The sequence below is a fragment of the Galleria mellonella genome, unplaced genomic scaffold (genome assembly GCF_026898425.1).
Source record: "Galleria mellonella isolate WM207_F2 unplaced genomic scaffold, CSIRO_AGI_GalMel_v1 utg57, whole genome shotgun sequence".
In the NCBI taxonomy this organism is placed as follows: Eukaryota; Metazoa; Arthropoda; class Insecta; order Lepidoptera; family Pyralidae; genus Galleria; species Galleria mellonella.
In genome coordinates, this window is record NW_026442119.1 from 11,046,517 (window position 1) to 11,061,523 (window position 15,007).

Sequence of the window (15,007 nt, forward strand, 5' to 3'; positions counted from 1 at the left end):
AGATACTTAAATGTTGCTTCATATATATAATTATCATCATATCAGCCTTCAACTGTCCAGTGCTGAGCCTCCTTCTATTGGAGGGGGGGTTTTGTCACTAGTTGCCCCACATAGAGATACTGCCCATCCTTAGATCATATATATATATATATATATATATATATATATATATATATATATATATATATATATATATATATATATATATATATATATAATTACTATATGTAATTTATTTTTTCTCAGCAAATACCGCCCAATATGCACATTACGTTTTCAACACGTTGGACCAAGATAGAAGTGGCCTGTTAAGTTTTGAGGTAGGTAAAGTCGTATCTATTGTTTTTAGCTCACATATGGGTAATAACGCACTAGAAATTAAATCTAAACAAACCCTGTAAGGGTACAGCAAAGAGCTTATAATTTAATTTGACCATCTGTATTTGGCGGTTGTGCTTGTGGGAATTACGAATATTGTAATAAAAGTACCCTAATTATGTAATTAATAGCTACATAATTGTAATGTTTGCATACTTTAAAACATTATCCCTCTATGCATTCACATATATTTAGACGCCATTGATTTTATATATTAAGATCATTTTATAGATACGTACCTCATCATCTTAAGAAACATACTTTCCGAGAAAATGCCCACAATGGAACGAGTTCATTGTGAGTTAATATACTCATTCTTTTCTACTACTGCGACCAGCCGACGCTTTTAAATATTTTAATTCGTCCTACCGCCAATTATAATTTATTCTGCGGAACATTAGGCAAAGCAAGACTTTTGCGGAATATAGATAAAGTGGGAGTGAAGAATCTCCATCCTTCATATATAACTTCCACCCATCACCTACTCCATACAGTGACAGAACCAGTGATTAAACATATACATAGATAAATTAGTTTTTTTATGCAATTTAGAATAGCAAACAAGCTGACGGTCCACCAGACGGAATGTGGTAACCGTTGCCTATAGACATGAGCAGTACCATGGACATAACAGAGTATACTGTTTCGCTCATGATACCCCCCATGCGTTGCCATTCCTGAGGACTCAGATGTTATTCCTCTGTACCCTATAAATTCACGCCATATCCCACCCTTCAAACCGAAACACAGCCATGCAAAGACAACTACTTCACGGTAGAAACACGAATGGGACAGAGGTACCCAAGCAATCGACTTTTGTACAAAGTCTCCCTCTGGTATATATCAAACAACAATGGCATATACTTTATAAACTGTGCAATATTTTTCAGGAATTTGTAACCGGCTTATCGATCCTTTCGAGAGGAACATTAGAAGAGAAACTTCGGTGGACTTTCTCCCTGTACGACATAAACGGGGACGGCTGCATCACGAAAGAGGAAATGACGGAAATAGTGGGCGCTATATATGACCTCATGGGCAAGATCGTGGAACCGATGGTCGACGATGAAGTTGTACGCGACAAAGTTGAGAGGCTATTTCAGGTATACAAATGAATAGTAATACTGTATTAGTATATAAAGAATAGCCACAAACACCCCAAATGTCTGCATATCTCTATCTATTTCTGCTATGTAGTAATTGTATTGTATTTCAGTTGTAAGGTGTTATAAATATGCCAATGGAATTCCTTAGTATAGATACATAACACCTGAAAGAAAGAATATATACGGGCGTTACAGTTTGTCGCTTCTAGGTATATACATAAATTACGATTACCGCTTTTCATCGCAAAAATTCCAAGAATTTCTCTTTTATCACTTATGCAAAATGTTCAGTTTACTTTCTATAAAGTGATATCAGTATTTTAAAAAATAAAACGAAAATTCGAACTAAAAAACACATCGACTTAAGCTACGCCATGCATGCTTGTTATCAAATCTGAGGAATAGTTTGATTTCCTCATGACTGATAGGATTTGTTGACTGTTCCCGTTGTGGAGATAGTTCACCTTAATGGAATGTTGTTGAATTGAATGTTGTTGTAGCAAACATAACCTATTTGAATCGAAAGCGGTTGGAGTGAGCATGCCGTGTCTTGTATTCATTTTTGTCTATTGCCGTATCTTGAAATTGGCTGGAAATTTAAATAGACCCACATAGGTTTTGGTATCGGCCAGATGCCATCTCACCACAAACAATAATAGATTCTTTAAAATAATTTTATTCCAGAAAATGGACTTAAATCGAGATGGTGTCCTAACGCTGGACGAGTTCCTTGATTGCTGTTTACGAGACGAAGAGATCTCCAGATCCATGGGTGTTTTCGACAGCAACTTCTGACGTCCTGCGGACGGTGCGCGCCCTGTGTCACGTCGCGCTCCGTAACAATTGAAGTTGCCACAATATAATAACACCACAGAAAACCTTGGAAGAAATTACGAGAGACGAATATTCGTTATACTTTTGAGGTCCTTTTCATAATATTCAATGGAGATTCGGGTGCAATATGTATTATAAATTAAAAACATTAACCAGTGTTACCATATTGGTGCCATTGATAAAATGTTTTGAACTGTTTGTCTTTTTTATAAAATAAATTAGCGCTTCATACTATTACTTGGTTGAAAATCAGACCAATGTATGTATGTGAGTATGTAAAATCTGTTTATTTGCTTAGTGTTGCATTATTGTCAGATTTCATATGACTGTGTCGATTAGTTAGTGTAAGTAATATTATTTAACACGAATTAGTCTCATGGAATGTATATTGAACAGTAGAATTTGTAGATAGGTATGAAATTTACGTAAATTGCCTTATCAATAGGGCTCTATGCGCGTAGTAACTTGCCACATCCACTAGCATCAACTAGCTTTTTGCTTCAGTAAAATCTAGTTCTTACTCTATCATTAGCTAATCGTATGGTTCTGTATGAAATTGTATAGTCGAATCATGTAATTTCACAATTTAAAATTTTACGATAAAAATATCTAGTTTGCTGGTAAACTGATGTAAACTATTTATATTATTCTTTTTCTCTCAGAGAAGAAAAAGAAACACTATTAAGAACGAACTCATAGATAATGGTTTTTAGTAGTATTTCTTTTTTCATTATATCATTTCGAAGTTATTTATAGTCATAATAAAAAATAACCTTACGAGGTTATTTTTTATTATGATACAATACGTTGTTACATCTATTAAAATCATCCATACTTAGGACCCTACTTACTGTAAACTTCAAAAAGTAGAAACCTTTAATTCGGCCTTTGGTCGGAAACTTTTAAATAAACTGACACTATAAAATTCTTGATATTACTATTAATATTATTTCTTCAAAGTAATAGATAAATACTTACATAGATATAATTTTTTAAGATTTAGTTTTAAACTGTTAGTGAGTACATCTATGACGTCTTCTACTAAGTACTTACCTATAGGTATGTATGTATAATTTTGATCATCTATATCAATCACAACTGTTTATTTTCCTTCAATTTCAAATACATTATCAATTCAAAACTTCCCAACTCTTCATTTTCAAATCGTTCCGGCCATTTTTTATAGAATATTTAGAATAATAATTTATTTAAGGCGGTAATACCAATTAGACGTTTGTATTTATAAGTTATTAATATAACAATATATTTCAATATTTGAATTGGAGTAGCTAGGAATTTTCCCTAGAGAGGAATGGGGGTATGCCACCACTTAAAGATTTGAATATTTGACAAATTCTCTTTAAAACAAAATTGACAAGCCGCCCGTTTCTTAGCTACGCCCACAAGTATCTACATATACATACAAATAAACAATAGGTACACATCATGGTCTTCAACAGACTACAAAAGGCCTAAATGTTCTGATCAGGCATACCATCGACTATATCCGTCATACATTGAAACACTGCCATACTCGAATAAAGAAATTAAACATGGCGCCACCTCTCTACCTATTCGCACTTTACAGCTTTAGGTATATATTATCATGTCATTACGGATGGATACACAATAAATTGCATTATCTTTCAAATTTGTTTTTGAATATAGTCGTAAAATAAATAATCTCTGTCAATGATAAGACAGATAAGGCGCCATTTTGAATCTTACCCTTATAGCTCGGGTTGTACCTTTAAAGACACTCCTTAATTTTATTTTTGTCGTGTTGACAATAATTTTAAAATAATAAAACATCTATAAACATTTGAAATATTGATATTTTTGTAATGAAAAAAATTGTCTAATCCTTATTAACTCACCGACCGACTCAACACCAGATTAAGTTCATTATTCAAATAAAAATATATCTTAAGACATTATCATAGCTATGTAAATATAATTGTAAATAGGTGACAATATAGAATTAAATGTGTATATTTTCATAGTAAATGTTAAATGGAACCAAATAACTAGATACTAGATGACAAAATGAATCTACAAAAAATCAAATGGTGTGTTGATTATCACTTATTATAAAATACATTTTGATGAATTAAATGTGATTAAAAGAGGTGATGACATAAAATAAATAAATAAATGACATAAAATAAAGAACTAGTTTCAAAAGTTCTCTATAATGTAAGTAGACAATTTCCAAAATTATCTTACCGAGGCAAGAAAATGTTAGATCTAAATATTTACTATTTAAATTAAATGACCTTACGAATTTTATTCATCCAGAAATATTTTGTTGTATTTTAAGCATCATTATTGGTCGAGCTTACATAGATAAGAAATTTATGTGTCTTCCTAAACATATAATTCTAATTATGTTATTGATTCCATATTCAAAGGTAATAACAAATAGCTATTTTAATATTGTGCCGTTAGTTTATTAAGAATCAGTAATCAATGGATGAAAATTGATCGAACCTATGTTATGTTGATAAATATGTATCTTAATTAAGTAGATATCGTTATTATAGTGGTAATTTTAATCTAAACGTACACCTAATTTGGAATAGTTATGAAAGTGATACACAATCAGTTCTCTTTCATGGGAAAAAGAAAGACGAAGGCAGGCGATTTCCGTCTAGTTACATTTAAGCGTGAGATATCACAAGAACTAGAAAACTGGCATCTATCTCATTTGTATTTAATGTAAACTGTTTTTACACCGGAAAATAAATAATTTTGAGGCTGATGTATTTAGAAATGGATTCGTTTACAGTTGATCACTGACTGCACTTTCTACTTCAAATCTATATTAATTAGCATAAATCATAAAAATTACGTTGAAAGTGTACGTAGATACTTCAAGAATTGAAGATATTAATTTAGTTCAATTTTGTAATATCATAACGTATCCAAGATTAACGGCGTATGCAGATGGCACAGTCATAGATTCAAGATAGATAAGTACCTAAGTCACAATCATAAAGCTTAATTACAAAAAGTCGTCGAATCATAGATTAAAATTACCACTCAGATCTAACTTTTCCTCTATTTACATACCTACCATAGATAGTAATGAAATAAGTCTTATGATGGAAGTGTAGTAAAAAATGTTAGACAGATTGATATATACGGATCGTTTTAGTAATGCGAAATAATTTATATGTACCTATATAATGTTTGGATTATATATGTTTAATTTTATTGCTTTCAAGCAACATAATATTATATAAAATGTTTAACAAAGGAATTAATATATATAATAGGAAATTTTATTATGTAATAACTAAAATTGTCCACAACATATGTATCAAACTGCGCAGACAGAGCGGTTACATGAAAGATTCAACCTAAAAAAAATTATATTATGTATGCAAGATATATGTATGTATACTATGCATGTTGAGAACTAATAAAGAGCTATCTTAGTGCCAAACATAATTCCATATAAACAAGTGTACTTTTGCTGTTTTATTTTTTATTAAAAAATTATTGGCAGTTTGTAAATGTTCCATCGATGTGTGCCCTTTTTACCTAATTGCGCAATGCAAAGGATACTGTGTTTACGGTAATTTGTTCAGCATTATAATAGGCCTATTAGATTACGGGATACCGATTTGGTCGTAAGATCCACGTTATATTTAGTCTAAAATCTACAGGTACTTGGTGTTAGTAGTGTAGACCTACGCTGTTTTGTCCTATAGGACGTAAATGTTACATTGCATGCGATTTCATATAATAATTCAGTTCGTTTTCTGCTAAATATTTTTCGCACTGGAAACAGTATCAGTCTCTAAATTTGTTCAGATAATGAATAACATATCAATCATTTCACACCTTCATATTAAATGTCACATTTTACACGTTTTGTTACAATTTAATGTTTTGAAACATCACGTACTGCGTATCATTTTAAAATTGGTGTATACTGTATAAATTATTGCATTAAGACTAATGTTCCCGGTTAGCAATCAATAATTATTATGTCTGGCTACCTGATTTTGGTACATGCACCATGTGCTTAGGAATATACCAAGACCGTTAATACCTATTTGTTTCATTAACGAAATCTGTAGATATTTAAATATTAAAAATGTTTATTTACAAATCGTATGTGTATTTTATAGAAAAATAAATAAACGAAATGAGCCTGTGTTTTATTGTTATTACCTATTTTCCTACTTCATATATCGTCTTAGCGTATATTAATACAAATTATAAGTAACACTAAACAAATACTCAATACCTAAGTGAAAAATATTTATGTACCTTATTTTTTTAGTTTTTATTATTTCAATAAAACATTGTCTTTCATAAAAATATTTATTAACTAGTATTTTCGACAGTAATAAAATTCATTACAAGTAAATTAAAATAGCCTTCAAATACATAAAATAACCTAAATGTGCTCATAGTATTGCATTTTGCGATTTATTACATTCAATATTAACGTCATATGGATAAACTTGAACATTTAAAAAAACATATAATGTGCGAGAATGGCAAGCATTTGAATTACATTTAAGTAAAATACGATCCAAAAGGGAGGCGGAACAAGTTAAGTAGATCTATAAGTATAATTGAAAATTGCAATTTTACTTGAGCAATATGATTCACAATATCGATTATATAATATTTAAAATACTTGTACTTTTTTTATTACTTGTATATGTTACATAATCGATATAATAAATTTCCACCAAGGAGTCACAACACCAACTGTGTTTTACAATAATAAGTCTGATATGTCTTTTAACAATAATAATGAGCATCAGTTTTTACTACTACTTATAATGCTTAAAAAAGCTTGGGGTAAATAATGGGGCACACTTGTAAAAACATAATATAATACCTATACTATTCACACACAATTAAGTAAAATAAAAATTATATAATATTAATTATATAATATTATTATAAATACAAATTAAAATTATAACTAATATAAAAATTGTCCAGATTCATTTAATTGCATTACTTAATTAAAATAAAAATTGCAATGTATATTAATAACTACTAATTCTAGATTTTAAAACATAGATCATGTTAACTTTAAAATTCATATAGATTTTTACAGTTAATGTCTTAAAAATAAAATCCAATTATTCGAGAAATTAGACAGTTTTTCACTGAATTATTAAAATAATTTGTGCATAATCATACCAATAGTATCTAAACTATTATAAAATAAAAGCTATTATAACCCCACCATTTATATAAAAGTAACAATTCGCCAAATAAGTTCAAGAGAGCTAATTTGTAATACATAAGTCCAAAAGTCTAATTTGTAAGATTTTTTCCGGTGGTATATTTATGGCAGCATAATAATCTCAGTAACAACCTAATTACATAATATTATGTAATATAAAAAATATTAAAGAAATTACTAGCTACTCGAGATCTTTAACTATAAAATTAATTATATCTTTTCGATAATAAACATTTGTTATGTATACATATTTTTTTATGTACAAAATATCTTGAATGTCCTCTACTCAAATATAAAAACTAATTGTCATTGGGATGACGCGTAATCTATACTATAATCTTTTTTTTAAGTTGTCTTAACATGTCTCCAACGATTAAAATGCTGCTGCTAAACACGCTGGCTGCGTCTTATACTATTATACAGCGTTTTATTTCAAGTTTCTCATCTCTTACACTGGGGCGCCTTGCGTCATTCCCAAAATCAACTCTTATGACTTTTTAAAAGTGTGAAGGAGTAAAAATATAATAAGTCATAACTCCTTTCCATGAAGAAATTAACTGGGATAAAATAATATAAAAATATGTGTTGAATGACTATTCGAGATTATTTTTAAATGACATATTTCGTTAGAAAGACATGTTAAAACTAGTAGAAACAAATTACAAGTTATTAATAAAAGTCAACAACATACTCTGGTACCAGTTATAGCACCTTCGGTATGAGAACAGACGGCACCCGCTTGCAGTACCGCTGCCACGCTGCGCCGTAGCGACGTTTGCAACGAGCATGATCTCGCCACGAGCGATGCATCAGTACCAGAATACATATCGCCGACGGGGCAACGGCAACAAATTGCTGACTCAGTATACCTGGTAACGCCAACGCAATGTGGATCAAAATATCGCCAGTGTAGTTCGGATGACGCACGATGCCCCAGAGGCCAGCCACAAGCAACTTTTTTCCATGAAAAGTAGGCATCGAGTCTAGGTCTGAAAAGTTTTAATTAATATACATTAATATAAATAATACACAATATAAATTGTATAAATACAATAAGACCGCCTATTACTGAAAGCAATTTTTTAAGGCAATCTTCAATTATCGATAATTTATTAGGAGTAGCAATCTAGCTTACGGCTTGGATGTTGATATCGCTGTATGTAGGTATAAACAATAATAAGCCATCAGAATATACTACACAAGTATAACTCATGGCATACATTGTAAATCCTACAGACTAAGATCTTATTATGTGTGATATGAATACATCTCTGAAAGATAAACCCATATAAATTGTAAAAATAATAAATACATTTCTGCTTTACTACAGCAATAGACAAGTCAACGGTATCTACCCCAGCTAGTTTCACACTTTACCCCTAGTGAATTAGATCATTTATATATATATTTTCATTTCATTATTTTAAATATAATTATAACATTTGTTGCTTTCAATGTAACCAATGCACCCAAGCTAGGTAACAATATAATTATAAAAAAATATTATTATAGAAAAACATAAATATAGATAAATTGTTATTGAAATGTTAACTATTGAATAACTTACTTGCTAAGCTGGGTTGTAGTGGATCTTTCCTGAACTCATATTTAATACTGTTACTAAGAAGCATTATGAAGAATCCCAGCACATATATTACAGAAGCAGAGATTAAGGTGTTAGTTGATAGAGATAATTTACTATCGACCACAAACTTGGATACTGTTGTGAAAAGAAATGGATAGAGGGCGCTTGACACTGTCTGCAGGTATCCTACTCCTTCAGATTGCCAGAAAAATGTTGTTGTTATCTTATATTCCCTCAATATAAAGTTGAGGATATAAGTTATTTGCATTAAAGCAAAAGTCAATATTGTAGGCTTCAGATTCACTTGACTGATAACTTCTTTATAATTTTCTAATGTTAAAGCTTGATTCTCCTTCACTTGCAGATGAAAACCATGTTTGAATATAATGATCGCCAAAATGAGCTGAAAATGACAATTGTTTTGGAATTTAGAATAATTATATATTATGATTCTGTCATATATCTATAATTGCATATAGCATAGATAACATGCAAATATTGTTAATTGCATAATGATCCCCTATTAATGAATGTAATATGTGATCAATAAAATTAGCATAGATAGGTATCTTATCTAGTTGCTGTATTAATTATCAAATATTTTAAATTGTTTTTATTATTTAAATTAAATCTACACATATGTTTGTTTTAAGGTACTCTATCTACTACAAAGAAAATAAGAATTTATATATAGCATATCAATAATTGCTATTCTAATACAATATATGTATAATAAAAATGTTCAGTTGACATCTCTTATACTTACAGCATTTATGTTGCAGACCCTTGATATCCAAACTTTGACATCCAATCTCTTTATATGTGGATGGATCTCTTTGCCCATAAAGAAGTCATATAACTTATAGCCAGTGGTGCCATATGGATTCAATTCATTCTCATCAGCCGTAGGACGTTTAAAATGTAGTATTACACTCAACACAACTGCACAGACATAGGAGGCAACAGCCAATCGCAGGTAATCATTCAGCAAAGCATCTTTGTTGAACAGACCAAAAAAATCCAATACAAATAATGTATTTATAGTGAAAAAGCTTGCAAAAAATCCATTAAATGTATACTTAGTTCCAGTTCCATCCATCTTATCAGACTTTGTACCAAATAGTGGCACAATAGCAAAAATTGCTTGTACAATAAATTGAGTAAGGATAACACCAAATGCCTGTAAACTACACCAAGTTGAAAGGGAAGTTAATGGACGCAGATCAAGAAGTGAAGTCAGAGAACACAATTTGGTACATGAAATTATAATTGATAACACTGTAAGGGGTATTAATAAAATCAATAATGCAGATCCAACTCGACCACCAAACTCCCATCGACTACCAATCACGGTCAACTTAGCCCCACTACTCCGAACAGGAGTTGCCAGTTTCCTTGTCACCGACCGTGATTTCTCTCTTTGTATATCATCCTCAGAATCCTCATCAGATAATGTGTCAATTGATTGACTGATCGATTTACTGACTGACTTGCTAACCGACTTACTAAGGCTTCTTCTGATATCGGGCACATTATCAATAAATTCTCTAAGCCTACTAGACCGACGAGGCTGTGCTTCATCCACCAGTTTTCTATTTCTCAATCCATAAATTTCGTCAAAATTTGATTCCAAACCATTCAGCTTAGTGATATCAGAGAAATTATCTGTTTGTGCACTTGTAATATCTCCAATAGAATATTCTATGCGCTTAGAACGGGTGCCGCGGTAAATTTCTAGTTTACTACTCAAATCTTCCAATTTCACTGACACATCGGTTTTTGGTGTTTTAATTGCTGGACGCTTAACTGGTGATTTGGACGTGGCTGTTTCAACTGTCTTGGTAGCTCTCGACGGCGATTTGCGCGCGGGAAATTGAGACGCTGATTTTCGACTCGGTGACTTACGAGAAGGCGACTTGCGAGTTCGCGCCGAAGGTGAAGTTTTTCGCGCTGGCGAACTCTTCCGCGCTGGCGAACTTTTCCGAGCTGGGGAACTTTTCCTCGTTCTGGCGGGAGATCTGTTCGGCGATACTCCTTTACGTGTCCGCGGGGGACTCGTTTCTTTTATACCAGGTCTTATCCGACCACTTCTCGTAGACATGCTACAACAAAATTACACAATAGAGTAAGAGTAAGCTCGTTTTTTTAGTATCTAAAATTATCACTTCACCACACACTAAGATATTTACCTAGCAATTCTTGTTTGCACTCATGGATATAATTTTAATCAATGTTAGGAGATCGGTTTCTTTATTTACCGATCGACGCTAAAATTTATTATAAGAATGAATGGAACCCAACAATAAACAAACAACTTCAATTATACATACACACGCACGCTATAAGTCCACAAGCATTCACTCCACAAACGAAACGCCAACGACGCTGGAATATATTTCAAAACGCTTTCTCTGATTGGCTAATATTAATCGCTACTATCTTTAGTCCGGAAGCAACCTACCATCTCTTTCATTTTCAAACCAAAATACGAGACAAAAAATAAGCTTGGTTCATGATTATGTTGGTATCGGTGGCGTCACTGCAAAGTAATCGCTTCACAGAATTAAATATAATGGAAATTCCAATTCGTTATAAAGTACTCCATCCAAAATAAAATTATGAATTCACAAATACACTAACATTATTATTTATCAAAGACGTAATATAACATAATTAAGTTATTTATTTCATACTGTCAGACAACCAGACTTAACTACTTGAATATCCTTATTTTCAATACTATTTTTCCAAATATATATTATATTGTACTACTTATAACAAAAAAGTGCATTTAGTAAGAAACAATTTCTTATGACTGCAAACAATACGTATTCAACAAATAATTTGCAATCAATTGCTAATAATAATAAAAATATTATATTACAGGACACCGTTGCTTTTTAATTGTTAATGGGTTAAATTTATAGATACCTAAAATTAAATATGACAAACAGCGCCATTTGTAATCTTATAAAAAGTAAAATTAATTTATAATATTAATTTGTTATTTGCTTTATTTGGTTCATTTTAAATTGTATATTAATTTTCTGTTTGTAACATTTTAGGTTACATGTTGAAAAAATAGTTTTAGTTTCTAAATTTCTCTACAGAGGCAGCACTAACGGTCAATCGCAATTTTGTTTTTAGAAACACAAAAAAATTAAAATTGTAAGCAAATATTTTCAATTTACGACTATTACAATTATTTGTTGTAAAAAACAGAAATGTTACTAGTTACGTACCTAACGTACCTAGTAGCATATGTTTTTTTTTTATTTTAATCAAAAGTAGTGTTATCCATTATACTACTTGGAGAAGAAATCGGATGTAGTTCTTTGTATAGAATTCGTTGGTTCGGAAATAATTCTTTTATTGTCTGATTTCATAAAATCACACTACTAACACAAGAAATATAACAGGTTATTAAAAGGAACGACAAAAAAAAAAAATATATATATATATATATATATATATATATATATATACATATATATATATATATTTGGATACAAACCTACTAGCGATGCGCGATTTTACTAATCCGACTGAGCAAATCATTCGGATTATTCGAATGATTTTCAAATTATTTTAATTATTTCTAATTATATTCATCCGACTACTAATTTTATTCGTAATTGCAAAAATTTCGGATTCCTTATTCTTAGAGTAGTAGTACGAGTTGGTACGAACATAGCGGGGTCAATCCGATCATTAAAATATTTTTTTTTAATAATGGACAACAGTATTGTCGATTTAAATTTTGTAAAAAGTACCAAATTGCGATAGTTATAATAAAGGAAATAGTATTATTTATTATAAAGGACTGTAGGTGATAACTGTTCGTTATTATGTACAGTAGAAACTAAGTAGAAATGAACACCAGCTTACACCAATAGCGTATGTGGGTTTTTTAATGGGTGATAATGGAATGGTAAACCTGCTTGCACTATCGGTATACGGGCCACCAATGAGGGATGGATGATAGGTGACGATGAAAGCAGGTCAGTTAGCCCATTGTGACGAATTCCACTAGAATTAACCACGATGGTTTCCAAGGGGAACCGCGTGGAGGTCGACCTGAGCTGTGCTGGCAATGAGTCAGCTAGACTCCATTACTAACAATCCCTTTCCCCCCGCACATGTGGGGTTACTACATACTCGCCCATTTAAAAAAAAAATACAAGATATAGTTTAAAGGATGTGATATACTCATAAAACATGGCGTTGTTGTTGGTGATAGCTTGCTTTCAAGCTCCATACACTAAATCATCACCTTCGTATTATAAAAAGTCATAATAGCCTGTCGTGTCAACAGAAATAATACATTAATGGGAAATTCAAAATAGTTAACTAATTTATAAGTAGAAAACTATATTAAAAAAATAATAAAAGTGTAATTTACATATAGATATTATTTGTAGCTTTTTATATTAATCATATTAATTTTGTTTAAAAATCTTCAGAGTTATCAATATAGGCGTATTTAGGCGGGAGGGGCAAGGGGGGAGGTTGAGCCCACCCCAGAATCGTGTGGTGCTCACCCCATGATGCGATCGGAGCTTTTAACTATGAAGACGAAGACACGTCTGAGATTAAAGAAGTCTTTTTTTAAGAGGTCAGGCCCACCTGGAAATTAGTCTTCAATGCGCCAACGACTATCAGTATTTAGTGCATGTTAATATAAGATTACACACAAAAAAAAACATTAGAATCGACAATAATACGTTTCATATTACGGTATAGCCCCAGAAGTAAAATATTGTAACAGTCAAAATATGTATCTCTTCGAAGTATTTATCATTTTTAATCCATAAAATTTGCACATCCCAATTATAACTAACTTGTTGAAACAAAAATATTAAATTACTACCTTTATATTCGACTGATATAGTAGTGTATTGCACATCCAAGTACAATACTTAAGGAGAAGGAATTGTTAGCAATGGGAAGGTTAGTCCCCATTGATATCAATATATCCTATCAGGTCAACCTCCACGCGGTTCCCCCTGGAAACAAATGTGACTAATTTATTATTGAATTCGTTGAAAAGGCTAATTGACCTGCCTTTTCATCCTCACCGATCATCCCCCATTGATGCCCCGCCAGTATATACTGATAGCGCAGACGGAGGTTTCAATCCATTATCATCCATTAAAAAAAGTACAATACTTTGTTTAGACCTATTCATATTATTACAATTACAATCCTGAGGTAATCTTGATCACTGGATACTCTGGGCATAATTTTCATTTATAAAAAGAAAAAGCACAATATTTAATAAATATTCATATAATATAGCAAATACATAATCATAATAAACATTGCAACAATTATATTAATATGATTAACGTACTAAAACGTGCAATGGTGTAAACATGGTGTATCTATCTATATAAAACGAAAACGCTTGAAGTGAGAAAAAAAATACTATTTATAAACAAACATTCCTAATTATTGTGCCCATTATAGCTATATATTATTGATAGGTATCAATAGAAATGTTAAAAATTTAATGTGAATTAGTTACAACATTAAAAGACCTGCACAAAAGTGGGCCTTTTCCTGTCATCTAATGTTTTATTATTGCGGGAGAAAGAAAACACGATGTTAGGAGCATGTTCGAGGAGTACCAAATTTAAGTATGCGCACAGGAACACACGCAAAGAACGTACAAATACAAAAGAGAGCCTATGACACAGGCATTATGGCAAGTAGATGGAACACTGTGGGGTTTTTGCCGTAGGAGTCCGACAGTGCCCACTGAACTCCCGAGGTGAGATATGGCCTCAATAAGGATCTAGCATGTTCTAATTTGGACAAAAAAGTATGTTAAAGATTATCTCTCATCCAACAGGCTCCAATGTCTTTAACAAAAATGAATAT

At 31.5% G+C, this 15,007-nt stretch overlaps 2 protein-coding genes across 3 annotated transcripts in view; one reads left to right on the top strand and one right to left on the bottom strand.

The window, feature by feature from the left end:
- LOC113509840 (calsenilin) overlaps positions 1-6,478 on the top strand; it is a 162,130-nt gene extending 155,652 nt beyond the window's left edge. The window contains exons 7-9 of the mRNA XM_052899418.1: positions 247-320; positions 1,269-1,481; positions 2,169-6,478. Of these exons, the coding sequence (XP_052755378.1) occupies positions 247-320; positions 1,269-1,481; positions 2,169-2,279 (398 nt within the window). The 3' untranslated portion in view covers positions 2,280-6,478. The remainder of the gene's footprint in view (positions 1-246; positions 321-1,268; positions 1,482-2,168) is intronic.
- A 170-nt stretch (positions 6,479-6,648) lies between these two features.
- Positions 6,649-11,776, bottom strand: LOC113509765 (delta(14)-sterol reductase LBR). Of its 2 annotated transcripts, none has more exons than XM_026893178.3 (4): positions 11,455-11,776; positions 9,891-11,226; positions 9,107-9,527; positions 6,649-8,528 (listed from the first exon to the last, which is right to left on the bottom strand). In XM_026893178.3, the coding sequence occupies exons 2-4, from the start codon at positions 11,223-11,225 to the stop codon at positions 8,242-8,244; spliced, it is 2,043 nt and encodes a 680-aa protein (XP_026748979.2). In that variant the 5' UTR covers position 11,226; positions 11,455-11,776; the 3' UTR covers positions 6,649-8,241. The 2 variants fall into 2 exon arrangements, with proteins under 2 accessions (XP_026748979.2, XP_026748978.2); XM_026893177.3 differs by having other exon boundaries at positions 6,650-8,528; positions 11,314-11,770.
- Between the last annotated feature and the right edge of the window lie 3,231 nt (positions 11,777-15,007).

What these genes read in the sequence shown, in the direction of transcription:
- LOC113509765 (XM_026893178.3), bottom strand. Translation starts at nt 11,225, where the DNA reads ATGTCTACGAGAAGTGGTCGGATAAGACCTGGTATAAAAGAAACGAGT. An exon ending in GGGTCTGCAACATAAATGCT is followed by an intron (nt 9,528 to 9,890) that starts GTAAGTATAAGA and finishes TGTCATTTTCAG; the next exon opens with CTCATTTTGGCGATCATTAT. An exon ending in ACTACAACCCAGCTTAGCAA is followed by an intron (nt 8,529 to 9,106) that starts GTAAGTTATTCA and finishes AAAACTTTTCAG; the next exon opens with ACCTAGACTCGATGCCTACT.